We start from the raw sequence: 23,304 nt of genomic DNA, 5'->3' as shown, positions 1-23,304 counted from the left end.
TATATTTTATAAATATTGTGATTAATTATCTAATTAACTCCCGACTCGTTGACAAATTAGCTGGAAAGCACGAAGACGTTTGCCATTTTCAGAAGAATGGTCATTAGCATCGAAGTTAGCCTGTTATATACAAAGACAAAGAAGCCTGAGATCTAATGGAAAAGCATTGAGGAGATTGGACCACCGATGTCGCAACTTTGTGCCACAAGTAGAAGAAGCACTGTTATCTCAATTCCCCCACCTACCTACGGCCTAGGGCCTAGTCAATTCTGGGCACTGCTTACTAATTATAAGCCTACCTATAGCTTCCCCAATAATAATCTCATTCACCGTATGTGTAATTATTAAGTAGATCTAGATGTTGTTGAGATGTCTATGACTGAGCAAATTCGTTAGTGGAGGCATGACATGGAGGATGAATGGTGTTATTTTCCACTTAGAATTTTCAAATGCAAGTAATTATGCTTTCTTTTGGAAGACTTTTCCTTTAGCCCGAGTCCAACAAGATGTCTCCTAAAGTTTTTTGCTTTATAAAAAAGGTCGGTGTTTAGATCAGGGATGATGCCTCTCCACGCTTGCAAATCTAATCACGTATTAGTTATTTGTGCTTAGTAGTAAGTAATAATACAGCCATACACAGCCTGCATTTCTGGCAAACAATTATTATATATGCTGTATCGTGTTCAGATTTTTCATCCGAAAATATACGGAGTTTATATATAATATGAAGGAGTTTATTCGTATACAAACTTATAAATTAATTTCCGAATTGTAAGTGAGCTATTAGTTTACAATTCAAAACACTAAATTGTGAGCTGTTTATCACTCTTTTTCTTCTTACACTCTATAGGATTTTTATGAGCAAAACGTTACACAATGCATCGTTAATATATGGGTATAGGAGTTCATAAGTGTGAAGGAGTTTATTCATACCGTTGTGTAACTGAATTTATAAATTAAATTCAGACTTATAAGTGAGAATATGAAGAGTGTTGGTTCTCATTGTCAGAGATTTTGTCACAGATTTGAAGAAAATGGTCTCAAATACCAGTGTCAAAAAGATGGTTGTCAACTATCATTTTGCTGTTCAAAACGCTAGATCGTGAGCCGTATATCATTCTTTTTCTTTCTAGCGTCTTGAAACCTCAACACTATTTCATATAGTGTTTTACTCCCAAAATCCAGATCATCTTACGTTTTATACGATATTTTTAAGATCAAAACGCAACACAGTTTAGTATTTTTTTTCCCAAAAACTTAGTGTTATGCCTGTTAAAAAATCAAAAGATATATATGCCGCAGAGACATGATTCTTATATCAGAATACTACTATATATATACCTTTGTCGACGTCCCAGCAACCAGTGGGCAATGGCTTTTGCCAAACAAGTTATCCATCCAATTAGATTCGCGAGATACTTTTCCTATATTCTACGCGTTGTTTTTACAACTCCAACTCCAAGCTAGCTCCTTGGCTGTAACCCTACACATAATGCGTGGTTTAATCTTTGAATTGAAAGTGGTTCGTTTTCAAGATAAACCAGACGACTTTACCGCATTAGTGCAGGAAGGCATTGACATAGCTAGTATATATAACAGGTTTTTTTTATGAAAATTTCAGATCATACTTAAACAAGTTGCAAGTGGAATCATGTGTGTCAATATTAACTGGCTATGTAACAAGTGCACACTATTACTCGTGAGATGTGGACCTTCAAATGTGTTCATCCCAGCCAGTTAATGATTATTAGTGGCACTTTGTTTGGAGAATACGTATTCAACCTCCACTAAACCGTGGGACACTGCAATTCAGTTGTGTTACAAGACTACGAACGGTTTGGATTAGGTTAAAGAAGATTTTTAAAATATGTTTAATATTCTTTTTGATATTTTTTTAAAAATTTTCTTACAATAATAATCGTTTTCAGCTTTTATGGAAACTAATATAAATTTCACTATCAAATTTTAACAAAAATTTTTAAAAAAAATTATATTATAACTAAATGTAAAAATTAAAAAAATTAACAAACACTTGATCAAGACTACTAATACGACCAAACCTCTAAGTCAGAATGATTTATAATTTTCTGCACAGGAAAGAGGAACGAATAAGTGCTTTAAAAGCGTCATAAAAGTACCACTTTAAAAGGGATTAAAAGTGAGAAATAAAACAAGTGATTAAGTTATATGGGAAAGAAGTAATTAAGTTCTCAAATAAAAGTTAGCATTCTCAATTTGTTATAGTAAATAAACATTGTAAAACTAACATTTTCCGCTTCTTAAAAATTTATTTATGCGAAAGAGTTAGGAAAAGTAAAAGCACAAACAGATATAGGTTGTTAAACAAACATGGTTAATAAAGTGTTTGGAAATAAGCAGCATTCCCAACTTCTTAAAAGTCTTCTACTTCTTTACACAAACGATCAAGAAAAGCTCTCAGAAATAAACACCACCTACATATATGTTAAGCTGACTGAAAAGCTCATTTAAATTTTTATAAGATATTTGTATATATGATGTGTAACCAGTTACGAATCTCAAATATTTTGGAGTGTTTTCCAAAAAATTGATTTTATAAAAATGTATAAAATCATTTTAAGAATAAATTTATGACATTTTGTTATTATACTAATAACTTATATATTTAAATATCAAAAAAAATTACAAACACGTGATTTTGAAAATTATTTTTCACATATAAGTAATAAATATTTTTTTAAATTAACCCAATGCACAGTGTCTTGGCTCCCCTTTCTTTTTTTTTAATCAAGTACGCTTGCTTTTTGAATAATTCCTATGTAACTAGTATATTTTAATTTTCACTACACTATGTTATTTTCATATAAAATCTACTTTTACAAGTATATTTTTTCATATATTATTTATATGTAAAATTTATTTGCATTTACTTTGCTATTTTGATTTTACTTATTTGACTTTACATTTGCTCGCCAATTAAAACAAAGATAATTATTTTCCGCAACCGCAAATAAACACAAATGGTACAGAGTAGGCGACGCGTGCATGGGCTGGCTAGACATGCATTATTCTTTCTTTTAGCTTTAAGCCTGCTGGTCAACAAAAAGAGGTTTGTGCTAATTGGTTCTTTTACTTTCTAGCGATTTTAGTAAAAGGATAGCAATAGCATACGTTCCGTACATATAAGAGAAGTCAAATTTATTATTTTTCTTATTCCTGTTCTTTAGTTTAGGTGTTTTTTTTAGACTCAATGGTGTTTCAAAGAATATGTGCATGGAGGAGAAAGTAGTTTAAAATGTTTCTTGACTTGAAAATTATCTGAGATACAGGGGAAACAATTGACATAAAATATTATCTTTTATCTGTGACTTTTCTCCCATATACAAATGTTTGAAGGAATATGCCTAATTAAGGTGGAAAAGGAGTATTACAATTTTCCTTCTTCTCATCACTTTTCTCCATTTAAAATAATAAGATACTAATTAAGAAATCATTTGGTTGACACGTTAATATTTAGAGAGTTTGATATTTTTAAAATATATGTAAAACTAAGAGTATTTGATGATTCATATAAACGTGAATATCCATAAAATATGAGAAGTGATCTATCGATATTCCTAGCTAGTTACTTGCACTTTCATCGATTTAACTTGAATCAAATAATTTTTTCTAAATCCTAAGAACTTAATAGGTTAATTATCAAGTTGGTCACTGAAGTGGGCTTAATGTATCAAGTTGGTCACTGAACTCAAAACGGTATCAAGATGGTCACTGAAGTGGCCATAATTATCAATTAAGTACCTTCAAATATGAGTTCAAGTACTAAAAATATTATTTATAAAGTTTTACACATTATTTTTAAATGTTATCACAACCAACTAAAAGGTTATGACTTCTATTATTTAAAATAATATATTTATATTTTATTAAGTTTATTTATTATTTATATTTTATTATATAGTTATTTTCTTTGTTTTAATTTAAAATAAATAATAAATAAACTTGATAAAATCTAAATATATTATCATAAATATTAGAAGTCATAACCTTTTACTTGGTTTTGGTAAAATATAAAAATAATGTGTAAAATTTTATAAATAATATTTTTAATGCTTGAACTTATATTTCAAAGTACTTGTTTGATATTTATGGCCACTTTAGTGACCATCTTGATACCGTTTTGAGTTCAGTGACCAACTTGATACATTAAGCCCACTTCAATGACCAACTTGATAATTAACCCGAACTTAATATACGCAGGAAGTATAACTTTCTGTGAGGAAAAAGTACATGTATGTAAACAAATCAATCAAATCAAGGGACATCTGTTTTGAGAAAAAAAAAATTCGTCAACTTTTAGAATTAAGTTCCCCAACCTCAGTTGGTGTAACTGATGGATATGAACACTGGTCTATCACCGAATTTTTATGTGCGCAGGTCAATTGTGATTCTACTATTTTCAGTGATGTCGGTGTCGACTGGATTGCTCGAGAAACTTTTGTAATCATTTTTATTATCAAGAATATTTATATTCCATCTGTTAAGCAATCTGAAAACAAAACGGCTATTTGTTTAGCTCGGTTTTTGTTTCACAATCAGGTTGTAGTTGTCAGTTTGGGGGTTTGTCCCGACTGTGTTCTTATGTTTTATGTTCAGTAAAATTTTATTGTTCGTAAAAAAAAAAAGTATTTGAAAAATATTTAGCATTCTAATTGACAATAATAAGTAATATATTGAATAAAAATTACATACTTAGACCATCTTCGATGCCAGATAATTCTTGGCAAAAGGTTCTACCCGCATATCAGATAATTTTTGGCAAAAAATTCTACCGGAGATACATCTCAGTGGATCATTCCTCTTAAAAAAAATATAACCAATCATTTCATGTTGACTATATATTTGACCAAACACTAGATAATACTCCCTCCGTCCCACCAGGTTCTTTACGTTACTTTTTGGCACGCATTTTAATGCTCCTATAAAGTATACTTACATTATATATTTATTTTTGAAAAAAATTCCGAAAAAAAGTTTGACGTTTAAACTTTTATTCAAAAAATGAAAAAATTAAAAATACATTATAGAACTATACTTTACGAGAGCCTCAAAATGCGTGCAAACAGTGTACGTAAGCTTCCTGCTGGGACTAGTATAATTTCACGTCGTTATCATCTTATTAAAATGACATGTTATTTTTATAATATAATAATAATTTACGTTCTTTTAAACATGAGCCCAATATCTTAAAATTTTCCAAATATAAGCACAAAATGTAATTTTTCAAAAGATGAACACGATATCATATGCATGGTCCACTGTCTGGACATTATAGTTGCAATTCAGTGAACCGCAAATGCACGTCAAACACTCCCGGTTTGATTTTCTTCTTCTTCTTCTTTTTTATTTTATCATTTATGATTGAGGGAGTATAATTATTTGAACATCGAGTTTTTTTTCAAAACATGCATGATTAGTGCGTACAACTGATCAAACTTTATATAAACCTAATTTTAAATAAAAAATTAGTCAATCTTATTATATATGAAAAGTCAAAAATCGATTACTAATCTGAAATAGAGAGTTGTCATCGAAAAATCCAAGAGGTAGTGAAATAGCGGCTTGATGAAATTTACCAGAAAGCTTCCGAGCACATAGTGATCGAAGGAGGGGTGGGTGGCCTGACCCCTCCTAAATTTGCGATTTTTCTTCTACTTATATAATATCAGGAAAAGATTCACTAGAAATCTTCAAAGCACACAGTGACTGAAGGACGGGGTGGGAGGCCTAACCTCTCCTAAATTTGTGATTTTTCTTTTACCTATATAGTATTAGGAAATTTTTAGTGTACAAAATTAGGTGCAAAATCTTTAATCAAATAACATGTGTTAAATTTTAATCGGAATGATCCTTTTATATAAGTATTAACATCACCAATTAACACGCTGATATACATATAATAGTTGATATATGTTTTTTATTTTTAATGCTGATATAATAGTTGATATATAATATTTTTGAGTTTAACTAATACTTGGCATATATATTTGGAGTCCGATGAAATTAAATGATATAATTTTAGCTAGATTCAATCCTAATCCAATTTGTTTAGAAGTAAAATTTGACCCTGAAAATTATTCCCGCTAAAAGCACATAAAAAACGGAAGGGTGGCCGTAAAAGGAGGAGCCAATAACGAAACTAACCAAAATACAAAGGTGTATATAATTGGGAGATATGGTGAAAGCTTATCCGTATAAAAAGGTTCCTCAGCTTCATGATTGCCAAGTTCTACGTTCCATAATCATCACTCCCCCACGGAATCACATGCCCTATCATACTAAATCCCCTGCGGCTCCCACCTTGCCCTTTCCTCACTCTCACACTTCATTCCATACGTCAGCAATCGCACACTTACAATAATAACACAAGTCTTTTAACTATCACCCATGCACACAACAATTCAATATAATAACAACGCTTAACGCCTGTCAGATTCGGTACTCACCCACTTCAGGTGGAATTAATGATACAATCGCATAGCACGGCAGTATGTATTAGTTAAGGAGTAGTGCTGAGTGCACATAATTGTGTACAGAAAATTTGTACTGTGGCAAGTGATGTGGTGGGTTTTAATTGGGGTGGTTGGTGTAAATGCAGGAGGACCATCCAATTAAAATCCACCACATGTCATTATGTACATGTTTTTGTACACAATTATGTGCACCAAGCATTTTCCATTAGTTAAGTGCTAAGTAATGTGATCGCTAAGTAGTGTGAATAACGTTCCACGTGCATATCTGGTGAATATATATATATATATAGAGTCATACTCCACTAGAAACCTCCTTATCCTAAAAACTAAAAACCCAACTGGATTATCACTAAACTCTAAGGAGAATATCACTAAATTCTCCTGCAACCCCACTTTCTCCTCCAACCCAACCTGCCTCCACCTTCACTTCCTGTAACTTCATGCCGCCACCCCATCCATGTCCACTGCCCCTCCATGTCCGCCGTCTCTCCATGTCCGCCTCCACCGTATCTATAACCAACAAATTCAACCCACCTCCACCTTCTCCTTCTTCATCTTCTCTTCCTCCACCACCTCCAGTTCCGTCACCTCCACCTCCGTCGTCCTCACCTTCATATCCACCGCCACCTCCACCATCTCCACCACTGCCACCACCACCAGAATCAAATACAAAAACATATCTGCAGATTTCCCCAATTTCTGGGAGTTTTCACTAAGTTTTACAACACACATCACTAAATTCTAAAGAGAATATCACTAATTTCTGAAGCGTATATCACTAAATTGTACGCATAAATCATCAGTTTTTGTAAATATAATAACGAGTATATCAACACTTTAACACTAAAATATATGATAGAATCTAGTCGTTCACGAGATTAAGGGAGAGAGATCATCGAAAAAATGATCAGGGAGAGGGAAGGGGAAGGACGAAGGTGGTGATGACGGAGAGAAGACAGAGTTGGTGATGGTGGAGAGAGAGAGAGAGAGAGAGAAAAGGGATAGTGATGACGGGGAGAGGGAGAGACAAAGCTGGTACTGCAGATGATGGCGGTGAGGTGAGTCAATGTTTTTTGCGTGGATAAGATTTGATCGGGGCAGATTTGGGTGGCCTGGGAGGGGTGTGTTTTATTGGTTTTAGATTTGTTTTGGTTGAGTGTATTTAGTAATTACAAGAGTGTAAATAGTGGTTTTTAGTTTTTATTTTAAGAGTGGTTTCTATTTGATCATGAGCCTATATATATATATATATCTTTTTCTTGTCCTAATCAATTTTTAATATTTTCTTTTTTCAAATGTTTGTCTCAACTTTTTTATATTACAATTTTTATAAAATTAGAAACTTTTTTATTGTACAAAGTTCAACTTCACTAATTATTTTCATTTATATTTTTAGATCTATCAATATAAATATTAGCTGATCAAATCACTTATTTACCTTTCATTCTCTTTTATACTATTTTATACATTTTTCTTAATTTCCTCCGACCCATTAGTAAATAAACAAGTCCACAGTTGGATGAAATTGAATGAAATTTAAACTATATCTTGGGCTGAAATATGTATATAATTTTCATTTCTTCAATTATATCATTTCAAACTATTTGAACTACAAAACTAATCCACGTATTATGGAAGGAATGTTCATTACATTTTTTCGTTCATTTTTCAAATTCAAAATGACATATATAATCACTATTTTCCATACAATTTTTCATCATAATTTTTCTTTTCATTCTATCGTAAATGAACCCCAACTAAGAAAAATCAAAGAAATACGTGATAGCGAAACCACTGGCTCCAGGGATATTAGAATTTATACATGTGTTGACTGCTGGAATGCATATATGTGACTAATTGTCCCATATGAACGAATTTATATTATTGTCTAAATTATTGATCCAGTGATGTAATTTTCGCTAACGTTTTAAATTAAAAAGAAGCCGACATACATGATTGTACACCCATACATATCAAGTTGATAACAAGACAAGTCTTCCTTTTGATCATTTTAAGTGCGGAAAAAAATATATAATGAATCAATTTCCCTTAAGAATAAATATCATTAGATCCCACTATCTTTTATACTTTTCCTCTCCTCCCTTTGTATGGATATTTTATTATGGAATCACTGAGCAATAAGTCAACAGTTGTATTTCTTTAATTTTATATATATTAATGATCTAACTCTTAAAAGCTATACCCAAAATTAATATTAATTAATTAATTAAATTGCTATACATACACAATGTAGTAATCTGATTGGTTTATACCTAGTTAAGTATTAGTGCGAGTATACACCAGGATGTTAGGAGGCTTAAAGTATAAACTTAACAATATACGACATGGATATGTGTATAAAATATTATTAGTGTCACTCGGGCTGTAACGACTCATTATTAATTTTTCTAACCAGATTAATGTGCAAGGAATATATACACATAGAGGGGAACATTATTGGTAATGAGGATATAAGTATAGGTTTATGATGAGGTTAAGTGGGTGACCTAACTTCTTATCGTGAAACGCCGACACTCCATTATTGATTTATAAGTGAACAGATTAGTAGGTCCCCAACATTCGACATCAACTTTCTACTTAAGCAAAGATCCTGATTCTTGTTGATGAATCATATTCTGGGTACGTATCGTTTTTTATGTAGATAATTCCTTCGAACTCCAATCCTCTTGTCTTATTCTACCTACTTTCTGTTTCTTTTCCAATTCTTTTTTTCCCACTACAACAAACTACAGGAGGGAGATCAATTGTCTAATTTATCTTCCATGTCATTTTAATTTCGCCTAATTATATATGCGTAACGTCAATTCGACGCTCTATTTATCATAACTTAAAGACAGCTAGCTAGCCAGTACCTACTTTATCTTAGTGTAATACCTGAAAAAAGTAATCAAGCAAGAACTGATAATATATATTGGTTGCTTTATAAGGAATCAAAAAGTAATTAGTGAATGACCCAAATTAAAGTAAAAGGAAGAATTTAAACGGTACTCCCTCCGTCCCCCTCAATTCTTTACATTGGAGGGAAACACAGAAATCAAGACAATGTATAAAAAAATGAGTAAAATTAGATGAAAAGTGGGTAAAGTGATGGGACCTATCAATATTTAATAATAGATTTGAGATAGTGGAGGAAAGTACGAGGTGTAATAGTAGTTTTTATTGTAAAATATGAGATAGTAGGGGAAGATAATGGGTGTAATAATGAGAAAAACTTACTATTTATAACAACGTAAAGAAATGAGAGAGAAATCTCAAAATAGTAACTGTAAAGAAATGAGAGGAACAGAGGGAGTAAAACTTATATGAACTATCTTTTTAAAGGTGACTACCAAAAAAAAATTTTGTTTTTTGATTTATAGTCTGATACAATATATTATAAGTGTAATCAAATTGATTTGAACCATTAGATTGACTTTTTATTATATTTTATTATATTTTATTGAGCAAATAACAAAGTGGTGGCTGTTGTTTTCCAAATTTTACAAGATGGTGGCTGGATTTTAAAAACCACATAATGGTGGCCGGAGTTTACTTGCGCCTTTCTAAGGTGGCGGCCGTAAACCTCCGTTAATTTTCTTCCGTTAACTCTAAAAAAATAAAATATTAAACGACAAAGTGGTGGCGGTAGTTTGCCAAATTTTACAAATTGTTGGCTGGATTTCCACCACTTTGTCGTTTACTCTTTTAATTTTTGGAGTTAACGGAGGACACTTAACGGTGGTTCATGTCTGCCATCTTATTAAAAGACGGAATTAAACTCCGGCCATCATTGTGTAAATTTTAAAATCGAGCCAATATCTTGAAAAGTTTGAAAAACTACAAGACACTACTTTGTCATTTACTCTACTTTATTAAACATATAAGGTTTGATTTCCATCTTAAATATATTAAAATAAATTAAGAAGCCAAGGCAATAATACAAGAGAGAAGTGAAAAATGCGATGATCGTAAACCATTCTTTCCCTTGCACAGATAAATATAAAATACAACTCACAAGTTTCACTGGAAACGAACAAGTGCATTAGACTTGCATCATTGTCGACAGTGCTCTGCAATCCAATGCTTGCATGAACTATACTGACTTTTCATCATATATTATTGCCCTAACACTTGTCTTACTTGACTAGATATCAAAATATGCGTAGATAATGGCATGCACCACATGCAACTTGCCACATGCACTATATTGTACTCCTATGTAGGGAATCCTTGCTCGAAGCGGAACAACTTCCAATCACTAAGAAATATTAATGAATTTGGTATTTTTATCAGTCCTTGTTAACAAAGGGCAATATATAGCATGGAGCTAGAGTTAATTCATGTCCGCTTATATATGGCATGCAAAGAAAATGACAGATTATAGTGTCTTAGATAATGCCTAAAAATTACTACCTATAATGATATTATTGCATCATAATGGCTATTTTCTAATCCTATTTATGCATATGAAAGCAACCCTTTTATATTGCGTTATTATGATGAATGATAAACACGGGATGTAATAAATAATAATGATGCTTATCTTTGATCAAAGAGGGAAAGAGGGGGGAGAAGGTAAAGTAAAATTGGTCTCTCCTTTGCCGTGACAAGAAAAAGTTTACAAAACAAAGTTTACAGTTTGAAAGACCAATAATTGGCCAATTGGGTACATGCATGCATGGAATGGTGGATGAAGAATTTTTATTCCATGGGAGTGTATAAATTCTTGTTTTCAATTGTTGTAAATGTATTTTTACTTTAGATTTTACAATCACATGAAGTCTGAGTTATTTCAGGTCTCAGCTGCGAAGACAGAATAATTGATATGCAGCTAATATATGGACATCACATATAATGTCTATTAATATATTAATTATTGTCTAGATTAATACTTTACCAGCCAAATTTGATTATTTTCATATTCAATTCTGTCTACTTCAATACTTTACCGACCAAAATTATTAAATTTTAATGTTTAGTTTGAGGATACGAGACTGCTTTCGGAGTGACCTCGATAATATCTTATAATTTAATATTAAAATTTTGTTTAGTTGGGATATGACTGACAATTTCAGATATGGGATGAGGGTCTGAGTTGGGTTGGCAACATCAATTCCGTAGTATGATCCAGCTCTGAATTTTAATAAGTTAGGCCTGACCAGATTTATAGTTTTAAAAATTAAATAAAAGTCAGTCCAATACGATAATATATAGTTCAAATACAAAACATTAAAATAAAATTTAAAATACAAGGATAAAATATACTTAAACGACATCATCCACCAGACGACAGTCTTAAGAGTCACAACTTGCTTCTACCGGCCATGGTCTCAGTAGGCTCCACTTGACCCGTGTAAGCTCATCTTGCTGTCCATCCTCCGTCCCAAAATTCTTTTCATTTTATTTAATAGCATTGTTTGTATTAGTTTGTATTCGAGTAGAAACAGTCTAACGTTATAAATAATTTATATTATATTGTATAGAAATTTTGTTTCTTAAATTTAAATAATATAATAGTAATAAATATATGTAATTTTCTCATATATATATATATATATATATATATATATATAGTAACATTTTATATCTTTTAGGTTTTTAACCTTAAAGATGTAGATAAATTTTTTGATTCGAATACAAAATAGATTAAATTTAATACAAACAAAACATTTGAAATCTAGTTAAAATTGATGAAAATAATAATTTTTTTAGTATTTGACTATGTGAAAATTAAATCTTATTCAGTTTCCTTTCATTTTCATTTCCCGGACCAAACACAACAAAAGGCTTTTGCAAGTCTCCGACTCTCCGCGACTACAGAAAAGCCGCAAGCGATATCTTCCTCTGGTTTCCCTGATGCGATAGAATTATATATATAATACCTAAATGGTGCATATAGGGCGAATGAGATTGCATTATTACCCGACGACATACCTGCCATTTCCGTTAGGTAAAAAATAGTGTACAAGTACTTTATATCACTGAATAATTATAGATTCGTAAGACATTTTTCGGTCGACCAATTAGATTGTGAGAAAGAGGGAGGGAGGGAGAGAGGTGCCTTTACAAGGTAGTTTCCCAACTGCTAGTTATAAAAGTTGTGGAAACCTCAACAGTGCATGCTATGCCTATTTTTTCTTATAAACAATATAATTATTTTTCTGAACTTTTATAATAATTGTATAATTATGAGTAACCTAAATATTTTTCAACAAAACACATATTGCTAAATTTTAATAACTAAACCATAATAAGAATTTAATTTTAGATTGGAGAAAATACATGTAGTTGGAGGATAATGGTATATAGGTAGTAGTAGTATATAGGCAGCCATCCACCCAACTCCCCTGTCTAATTCCTCTTATTTATTTCTTTTTTCTCAACTCTATTTCACTCCATATTTACCTTCCAACTATCTCCCCACATACCTTTTATTCATCTCCCTCTCTCTCTCCTCTTGTTTCAGCTTGTCCAAAAAGACCAAATAAATCATGGGATTTGATCGTAATGTTTGTGAAACAGGCCTAAAGCTAGGGTTGGGTTTTTCACCAGCGGTGGAAATCATTCCGGCGAAGGCCGGTAATCACAGTCATCCTTGCCGGCCCAAGGCCGTGGCTTTGAGTTTCGAGCCGTCTTTGACCCTGGGTCTTGTTTCAGGTGACAAAGTCAATGATGGTTTTGTTATTAAGCCGTCTTCATGTGAGATATTGTATCGGCAAGATAGTACCGGAGCATCCTCTTTCTCGAATGCCAGTGTGAAGAGGGAGAGAGAGCAGCGTGGAAGTGAAGAAACAGAGACCACGGCTAGGGTTTCTTCGAGGGTTATTAGTGATGAAGATGATGATGGTAGTAATGGCAGAAAAAAGCTCAGGCTCACCAAAGCTCAATCCGCCCTTCTTGAAGAAAGCTTCAAACTACATAGCACTCTCAATCCTGTAAAATCTCTCTCTCTCTCTCTCTCTCTCTCTCTCTCTCTCTCTCTCTCCCTCCCTCTCTCCCGCCCTCCCTTCTCTCTCTCTCTCTCTCTCTCTCTCTCTCTCCCCCCTCTCTCATTTTCACACACACACAGACTACTTATAATTTCTATGTATGTTTCTATAGGCAAAAGACATACTACTATATATATCAAATATTTTTAGAAACATGAAAACAGTTTTTTGCCATCGAAAACTAAATTTACCAATTCTGTTTTGTTAAGACTAATTATGTTTCTTGCTGGACACTAGCAGAAACAAAAGCAAGAACTAGCAAAGGAGCTAAATTTAAGGCCACGGCAAGTTGAAGTCTGGTTCCAGAACAGGAGAGCCAGGTAGAAAATTTAAATCATCAATGACTAAGATATTTCTACAGAAAACTCTGGTCCATTCATATTACAAAAAATAAATGTGAAAGCACTCTTTTCTGTCTATATCTGTAACAATTAAAATATAATTACAAGTTTGATTATCCACTTGTTATAATTACTAATCAGCACTAGTGAATTATTTAAAATTATGTAGGACAAAGCTAAAGCAGACAGAAGTGGACTGTGAGTACTTGAAAAAATGCTGCGAAACTCTAACAGATGAGAACAGGAGGCTCCAGAAAGAGGTTCAAGAACTAAAAGCACTTAAAGTGGCTCAACCGTTGTATATGCAGCTGCCAGCGGCCACTCTTACCATGTGTCCTTCGTGCGAAAGAGTCGGCGGGAGCGGCGGCCCTCCCGCCACTAGCGCTGATAATTCCTCCAAGGAGACCTTTTCTTCAATCACTACCCCGAAGCCTCACTTCTATAACTCCTTCCCTAATCCATCAGCAGCTTGTTAATATATATGATATATATATAGGTTAATTTTCCCCATAGTGTCCGTAGATTAAAAATGGAAATGACCAGATCTCCACAAACCCTGTATTTTTGCTTGAGGGCTGGAAATGAAGCACAATATATATACTATAGATATATATTCCATAAAGACCTGATGCTAGGATAGACATATGTATCAGTTTTCTCTGATCTCTAATTATGTCAATGTAATTAGCTGTTGAATCTATATATATGAGTAAAGGGGGTTTTCTTTTCCACTGTATTAATTTCCTTTCTCATTCTATTTAATAGCAGTAGCTCAAAATTTTAATTTTTAATCAGGCCAAATCATTTTGCATGCATGTATTAATCATTCTGCATGAAATTGTAGTTCTCCGGTAATATGTCTGGAAAAACTTGTTGCACCAAACTTTAATTTGCTCAGTTTTTTCTTTTAATTATTTCAGCAAAGCTATAAATTAGATATTCCATATAATACAGAAAGAGTTAAAGAGGAAGAAGATAAGAAAGAGATAATGAAGTTGCAATTAGACAATGAGGCATGCGCATGCTGCAGGAGGTTGGGTCACGTGTATCTGCTCTTTTTTTAATTTTTAGTGATTAAAAACGAAATCATTCACACAAGGCAAAGGCCATATATACATACAGACGTGTACAAAAAGTTATATATGTGAAGAGAGGCCACACGTATTTATATAGTACTCATGAGTCAAGCCACAGCATTCCGTGTTCTGTTAATTATAATAACAAAATTATTATCATTAAGATCTGAGGTTCATAATTAAACACAGATTAATTATGATTAAGAATAATTTGAGGTACATCTGCAATTGGGTTGTGGAGTTGAATAATTGATGGATGTGAGAAAGGAAGCACGCATATAATTGAGAAAATGTGGTAATGTACATACATGATTCTATTCTGAAACCGGAATAGAGCATCAAATTTTACTTTGAACACACGATACTAATAATTGGTCCTAGGACAACTTGAGTCCTTTGCTGACCCCGTGAACACGACAACCAAGTCCCAACCTCTTTATCGTCATTTTTTATTTTTTTATTAATGGTCGACGCCACATTATACATGCCATCAATAATGTGCAAGTTCAAAGCTATGGTGATTATTCATCAAATCAAGTGGGTCAGTCATCTTTCCATTATCTAGCATCTTCTGAAGCTACACTCCTATTATTTTATCTTCCTTCTGCTGCTAACATTTTATGTACGAAGGTCAGATATAATTAAGAACATCGATTTATACGAGAAGTATTTTTAATAAAAAAATTCAGTTCGGATCCGATTATAAGGGGAAAGAGACGTAACAGCACTTGAGGTAGTTAGAGAAGAAATCATGCAGTTGGGAACTACACACGTCTGGCGACGACACACATGTAGTGATGACACGCTGTCGGCTTGTCTATTCCCTGTTTATGATTAACTGCTGTTTATGTAAGTTACGTTATCTAACTTCGATACTACTCTAGGGTTCATGTCACAGCGGCACGGGCATGCCCTAGGCATGCCTTTTGTCCATTTGGCATGCTTTTTTACTAATTTTTTATATAAATAATAAAATTTATATAAATATTATATCTTATAAATATTGAAAATTTTAAAAATATAGTCCAACATCATAGTTAAATATTAGATAAACTACTAATATAAATTAGTACTGTAATAAGTTCTGTTCTTAATATTTACTAACTTTTGTTATATTTGTAAGTGCACTTTAGTATCGATCCTGTAATGATGCAGCAGTTTTTGCTATATTTAATGGAAAATGGCATGCCATTTGGGCATGCCTTTTTGTAAAATACATGCCTATAGGCATGCCAGTGAGAACTGCCGTGACATGTACCCTATACTACTCCCTCCGTCCCCTTGAGTAGTATACATTGGGGGACGGGGACGCGGCACGGACTTTAATGCTCCTGTAAAGTGTAGTTGTGTAATTTATTTTTAAAATTTTCTTTTTCTGAATTAAAGTTTGGATGTTATATTTTTATTCAGAAAAAAAAAATCTCAAAAATAAGTTACGGAACTATATTTTATAAGAGCATTGAAATGCGTGTCGAACAGTTGAAAAGAAACGTATACAATTAAATGGGACAGAGGGAGTATAATTTTGGATTTAGCAGTTCCTCCATGTATCATGTACATATAATGTTACTCTATTAATTAGTCCTGCGAACATCTGTATAAAGCGATCTCTAGACATTGTGGGTGACTCCCTTGTTAATGATTCGGTTATAATTAATGGCATCAATCCACCAACTGCTGTTTTCATACAACTATAATACGCCTACTTAAACATCATTAACTTTAATGCAATCCCTCTATCATGAGAAGTTGAGAATAGCAAACTTCAAGTTGCTAGCTTGACTCCACCAATTGCTGAAAAGCAAAGGTATGTTAATCTCCCATTACAACTACGTGTCGGTCGCATATGGAGTACCTCAAGAGTCCATGCCAGCGTCAAATCAATGACGCGGGAAATTTTGATTAGGCCACGTAACCGATATTACTACATACTCTATGTTTATGTTCGCTGTTTACACGCATTTCGAGTATCCAATAAAGTATAGTTGCAAAATATTTTTTTGAAATTTTATTTTTTGAATAAAAGTTTAAACATCAAATTTTTCTTCAGAAAAAGAAAATTTTTGAAAAATATCGTGAAACTATATTTTAACAAAGCCTTAAAAAACATGTCAAAAAGTAGCGTATACAATTCAGTGGGATGGAGGAAGTACTTGCGTAGAGCTTTACTGTATGCTTCCGGTTTGTATTACTCCCCCTGTCCCATTTAATTGTATACGTTTCTTTTCAACTGCTCGACACGCATTTCAATGCTCTTATAAAATATAGTTCCGTAACTTTTTTTTGAGATTTTCTTTTTCTGAATAAAAATATAACATCCAAACTTTAATTCAGAAAAAGAAAAATTTAAAAATAAATTACACAACTATACTTTACAGGAGCATTAAAGTCCGTGCCGCGTCCCCGTCCCCCAATGTATACAACTCAGGGGGACGGAGGGAGTAGCTTTTTATCACTCGGTTCTGTGAATATTATACTTGTTAGCTGACATGGAATCAGCCATATATTCCACTCCACGAAGATGCGAAGGATTTTGAGAGAAACATGAGCTTGGCGTCGCAGGTAGGGGCAGGGGCCCTGCAATAATTGTTAAACCGTGACTGTTATAGTCATTCGATCCACAGTATTTTACTGAATATTGTACCTGAGATATTTTAAAGTTTATACTCCCTCCGTCCCCCTGAATTGTATACATTGGGGGACGGGGACGCGGCACGGACTTTAATGCTCCTGTAAAGTGTAGTTGTGTAATTTATTTTTAAAATTTTCTTTTTCTGAATTAAAGTTTGGATGTTATATTTTTATTCAGAAAAAGAAAATCTCAAAAATAAGTTACGGAACTATATTTTATAAGAGCATTGAAATGCGTGTCGAACAGTTGAAAAGAAGCGTATACAATTAAATGGGACAGAGGGAGTAACATACTGGGGATTAAAAATTTAGAGGACATGTTTAACCAACGGCCACCGAAAGTAGATAACATGACTGCCTTCGAATAATAATGACTTGCTAATCCATATAAAATACAATTTGAAATTACATACACTACTTTTTTATCTATCTGAATCTGAAACAGTGCAACTGTTTCTTCGTGTATGTACACACTTCACATCAAATATATATATATATATATATATATATATATATATATATATATATATATATATATATATATGCAAGTGATCAAATAGAAACTAATGTTATTCTAGAAACTAGAAACCACTCCTTGAATCACTGTTTATAACTGTAGAAATCACTAATTTCTCTGTTGTGAATCATTAATTTATATAGTATATTCATCAGTATTTTATTTTTAATAATTGAAGAACATTTACTTAGGATTGACATTGCTGGTCGATTATTGATGATCAATTATAATTGTAGAAGGTCTATGATGGTAGAAAATGGCGGGATGAGGTGTGTGGTGATGGTAGATAGTCATTAGTAGTGGCAAGTTATGATGACAAACGGGCAAATCATAGTTGTAAGTGAAGGCGGCAGTAGTGGAAGGGGTTGATAATGATGACGGGAGTTTCATTAATGTAGTATGATTGAAGATGATGATGATATACGTTGTATATATGTGTATTTATATATCTACATTTGTCAGATTTTGCATATATAAATTATTGATTTCTGATATACAAATGAGTGATTTTTGTAGTTAAGAACAGTGATGAAAAACTGGCCAGGGACTAGTTTCTAGTTTTTGGGCTAATTTAGTTTCTGGTGGAGTAAACCCCTATACACACACACACACACACACACACACACACATATATAGGCCAACATTCTAGGGGGATACCTCTTATATGGAGTTACATAGTACACTATTGTAAATCATCAATTTTATTATAAATTCTATTATGGAATACATATAAAATGTGATTCCAATATAGAATACGATAATATATATTTATTATAAGTAATTTAGCACTTAAAATTATATGAAAAAAGTTTATTTTCGAAACTGATCCTACAACTAAATAATTTTGGATGATTATTATTCTGTTATAGAATCATGTTGAGATATTGCATGATTTTAGATCATTTTTGGAATAAAAAAATTGTATAACTTCATTTTCGATTTAATAATTAAAATTTGTAATTATATTACATAAAAAATATGATATATATATATATTGTATATATTTATAATGATGTTCTACGTAACTCCATATAAGAGAGTATGCGGAGTGCTACCCTATATATAAATTACAGTGTAGTTACTTGGAGTGCACCAGCGTAGGGAAAGTTTAAAGTAAATGTTGATGCTTCGGTGTTTTCTGGACAAAAGTCATTTTCGGTGGGAATGATTTTACGAGATCATGACGGTAACTTCATTAAAGAAAAGACGATCACAAGTGCAGGGGAAGTTCCAGTCATGGAGGGAGAAGCTTGGGGTTTTATCGAGGCTTTAATGTGGCTTCAAACAATACCATTATTGCATGTGGAAGTCGAAAGTGACTCCCCTCTCGTGGTGAATGCTCTGAAGAAGAAGGTAGAATGTTGTTTTGAGGTTGATTTCATCCTGAGAGAGTGTCTTTCTATGCTTCAATCTAGGCCTGATGTTTCAGTTTTGTTTGTTAAAAAGCATGCCAACAAGGCTGCCCATCTCTTAGCCAGGGTTCCTTGTATGGTCAATAGTTTTGTTGATTTCTTGTCTCCTCCTTCTGTTGTATTGGAGACACTGGCGGTTGATTCTGTTAAGCCTTAAATAAAATCTTTTTCTTTCCAAAAAAAAAACTTAAATTAAGTTTTAAGTTTAAGCTAATTAACCTTTTATTATAAATAATAATAGCATCTAACATGTTTAACAACAATTATGAATTAAAAATAACATGATTCTATGTGATATTAATCATGCAAAGAATGTATATATGATTCCATTGAGGATTTCATTTTGGAATCCATTCTGGATTCTATAATATTTCATATTAATAATTTGGATGAGTTTGAATGTTAGATTTCATATATTAAGTATAGTTAGTGTTTAACTATGTAATTATAATCTTAACAAATCATTTTTTATGAAAATTAAAGTGTTATGATATTGTTCTTTCTTCTTCTTTCTTGTTGTGTGTTTTGTGTGAAAGTCCAATTTATCGGTCAAATAACTCTTAAGGCGTCGGTTAAGTCGCGTAGCAAATGTCGGAGACCCTATAGATATAGGCCTATAACGTTGGTTAATCTGACGACGCAAATCATCTTTGGCATCGGTTTAAGAACCCATGCAATAGGGCCATCAACCGACGCTTTTGGTTGTATATTAGCACGTAATTCGGTCATTTACGAGCGTACCAAATATATTGAAATTGATTATCATATATATTGAAATTGATTATCATATACCCGACATCATTTGTAATAGGAAACAATTATATTATTTCATATACTTTCTGCTAATATTTTCACCATAGCTCAATCAATTTCACACCTTCGGCTCTTGTCCGACAAATCCTCAATACATGTTGCCACAACATCGAGAGTTTGAGAGAGATGTTAGAATATATAAATATATTATCTATGATATTATATATTATGAATATTTTGGTAATTTAGAACTTATAATGATTTACTATACAAATATTGAGACATGTATTCAAAATATTAGATTATTATATAAAAAAATTCTATTAATTTTTTTTTATCTCTTCTCTAGTTTTACCGATCTTCTCTCATGTCTCTTTTATGTCATGGTCCTGCTACAAGTAGAGAAAGAATTAAATTATATATTTATTTTTATTGAATTAAAAAATCGGAAGGAGTTTGTGATAATATTAGAGGCTGGTATAATTTTGAAAAACTCAAATAATTCCGGAAAACATTAATACTGTTGTACAATCATTTAAGCGAGTTACTAATCAACTAATATCGTTGATATGAAAATAGTGCAATTCTACTTATATTCATTCTTTAATAAATTTCACATGTATCGATTATATTATTAATATAATATTATTAATATAATATATTCTAAAACCTTAAATGTCAAACTTAAAATAACATTGAAAATATTGAATTAGTTATTTTATTGTTTATTTTTATCATAACTTATCTTATCGTAGTTTTTTTTAAACTTGCAGATAAGTACATCACTAAACTACTCTATGACTAAAGTATTTCTTGATTATATTATGATATTTGAAAATACACAATGTAGGATCACATATTGATTATCATCTCACAAATGTTATTAATCAAAATGATATTTATTAAATTCGTACTAATAATATAATATTCTCACTAAAATAATAATTATAACTGTAATGTAATACTAAAATAGTGTAAAACAATAAAATATAACTGCATTGCAATATTAAAATAGTGTAAAATTTATACTAAATAGTGTGATGCCCAAATTTGGATACCAAATTCGAATACTAAATTTGTTGTTAAAAATATATTTAATATAATTTTTATATCAAATTTGCTGTCTTATTTCTAATAATATTCTTATTTTTATTAACTAAACAAGTTTGTTACCCTTAAACTCCGTTCACCCTAAAATGGAATGAAAGAAAAATTAAAATAAAATTTGTAATCCAAAATTTTGGGGTTATCAAATCATATATATATATATATATATATATATATATATATATATATATATATATATATATATTCCTTTTTAAATCAAAATAAAATGTATATTATCTTCTATTCCTTCGATCATTCAATTCCAAACCATTTGACTGGGTGGGGTGTAATCAGTTGAGATTTTAAAGGATTTTTTTCATTCATGAAATTCGAGGGTATTCAACTGGAATTTTAAAAAATGTAACAGAATCTTCAGGTATTCAATTGGATAACATTATATACCTTAAAATTCCAGTTGAATACAACCCACCGGGGCGGATCTAGGATATAAACTGAGGGGTGGGCGCCAAGCAATTTTTCACAAGACACCTATATATTTTTAAATTTTGCGGGGGCACTTCTATAATTTTGTAAAATTTAGAATGGTGAAAAAATGTATAAAAAAAATCCAGTTCCAAACTATTTGACTAGGTGGGTTGTCAATTCCAAACTATTTGATTGGGTGGGGTGTATTTCAGTTGGGATTCTAAAGGATTGTTTTTCATTCATGAAATTCGAGGGTATTCAACTGGAATTTTAAAAAATGTAATGAAATTATAGGCATTTTTTCTTTCTTTAATGATTAGATTTTAAAGCCAATCTGCTTATAATTTCAATCAATTGAAGTTATTTCATTTCAGTTAGTTATTCCACATTCAATTTGAAATGGATACTTCCCAGTCAAATCTTTTGGTATCACATCCTCCCAATTATGAAAATGAGAATTATTTCAAAGACTCTCTTTCGGTAGTTCTGTCAATACACATTATCCCTTATCTTAGAATTACGTTTTCTCTTAATTTTCAACACAAGTTTGAAATACGTAGGCATCTTGCATAAGTCGTAATATAGCCTAGTCAACGAGAACAACCCTAATTCTCAACTAAGAGCATGCACTCTAAAATTCCAACACATTAGCTACACTCTTATTTTTTTGCTATAACATTTGGCATTATTTGTGAGATAGGTTACATCAAAACCATGATTGATACTTGTCCAATAATCATAACACGATACAGGCTTTTGTTTATATCCAACAATATTACTAGTCAAGGACGTATTTGTATAACATGATTGTACAGAGGCAAGGACATCACATAAAGGGTGCATCTCCAATATGCCAGATCCGTCTCCATCCTTCGTGTCCTTGTAGTGGACTTTCCAACGTTTTTCGGAGATTTCCATGATCTTGCACTTACACCAGTAGTCAGGTGCATAGTCAGGGTTCCCCTAAATCTAATAAAGCCATTTAATTAAAAGTTATTTTGACATGACAAGAATACTATATGTAACAAGGGAAAATGCATCCAAATTTGTCGAAATAGCTTACCAGTAAGAAAAGATGGTAATTGCCACAGTTGAAGACGGACTCTACGGTAAAAGCAAAATCTTGCCACCAGTCATTATTCCGCCATGCATCAATGGTTGCTCCAACCTCATAAGTAGTAGGAGGATCTTCTGACATGGACGGATGGTAAGCTGGTCACAGTGTCTCATGCTCAGCTTATCAGGACGTGCAAGTCTTGGTGGAGGAACATATTGCTACACATCATATAGTGTTAAAAAAAATTATTCATCTAACAATACACTATATGTAATTCCCAAACCAATTAATTGCTGAGATACATGTTAAAACTGACATTGTTTGCACAATAAAGAAATACATGAAAATCGCATATATGCCTAGGGCCGGGTTGGGCCTCAGTGAGTGCAGATTTTTACCTACGATGCATAAAGGACAATGTTCAACGTAAACAATATACTTAACTTGTGACTGGAGTTGAAAAAGTTGTTACCATCCAAGAAA

The 23,304-nt window shown here is 32.2% G+C and overlaps 2 protein-coding genes across 3 annotated transcripts; one reads left to right on the top strand and one right to left on the bottom strand.

Moving 5' to 3' along the window:
• Window positions 1–6,861: 6,861 nt before the first annotated feature.
• On the bottom strand, window positions 6,862–12,453 carry LOC135151550 (glycine-rich protein DOT1-like). The gene is made up of 2 exons (XM_064090071.1): window positions 12,447–12,453; window positions 6,862–7,211 (listed from the first exon to the last, which is right to left on the bottom strand). Exons 1-2 carry the CDS (start codon window positions 12,451–12,453, stop codon window positions 6,862–6,864), a joined length of 357 nt encoding a protein of 118 aa, XP_063946141.1.
• A 395-nt stretch (window positions 12,454–12,848) lies between these two features.
• On the top strand, window positions 12,849–14,573 carry LOC108210975 (homeobox-leucine zipper protein HAT22). Of its 2 annotated transcripts, none has more exons than XM_017382441.2 (3): window positions 12,849–13,447; window positions 13,739–13,821; window positions 14,012–14,573. In XM_017382441.2, the coding sequence occupies exons 1-3, from the start codon at window positions 13,004–13,006 to the stop codon at window positions 14,316–14,318; spliced, it is 834 nt and encodes a 277-aa protein (XP_017237930.1). In that variant the 5' UTR covers window positions 12,849–13,003; the 3' UTR covers window positions 14,319–14,573. The 2 variants fall into 2 exon arrangements, with proteins under 2 accessions (XP_017237930.1, XP_017237931.1); XM_017382442.2 differs by having other exon boundaries at window positions 12,851–13,447; window positions 13,742–13,821.
• The last annotated feature ends 8,731 nt before the right edge of the window (window positions 14,574–23,304 follow it).

This window comes from Daucus carota, chromosome 3 (genome assembly GCF_001625215.2).
Source record: "Daucus carota subsp. sativus chromosome 3, DH1 v3.0, whole genome shotgun sequence".
Taxonomy (NCBI): domain Eukaryota; kingdom Viridiplantae; phylum Streptophyta; class Magnoliopsida; order Apiales; family Apiaceae; genus Daucus; species Daucus carota.
Note: the sequence above shows the minus strand (reverse complement) of the source record. Positions and strands in the feature narration are given on the sequence as shown.

What these genes read in the sequence shown, in the direction of transcription:
- LOC108210975 (XM_017382441.2), top strand. Translation starts at nt 13,004, where the DNA reads ATGGGATTTGATCGTAATGTTTGTGAAACAGGCCTAAAGCTAGGGTTG. An exon ending in TACATAGCACTCTCAATCCT is followed by an intron (nt 13,448 to 13,738) that starts GTAAAATCTCTC and finishes GCTGGACACTAG; the next exon opens with CAGAAACAAAAGCAAGAACT. An exon ending in TTCCAGAACAGGAGAGCCAG is followed by an intron (nt 13,822 to 14,011) that starts GTAGAAAATTTA and finishes AAAATTATGTAG; the next exon opens with GACAAAGCTAAAGCAGACAG.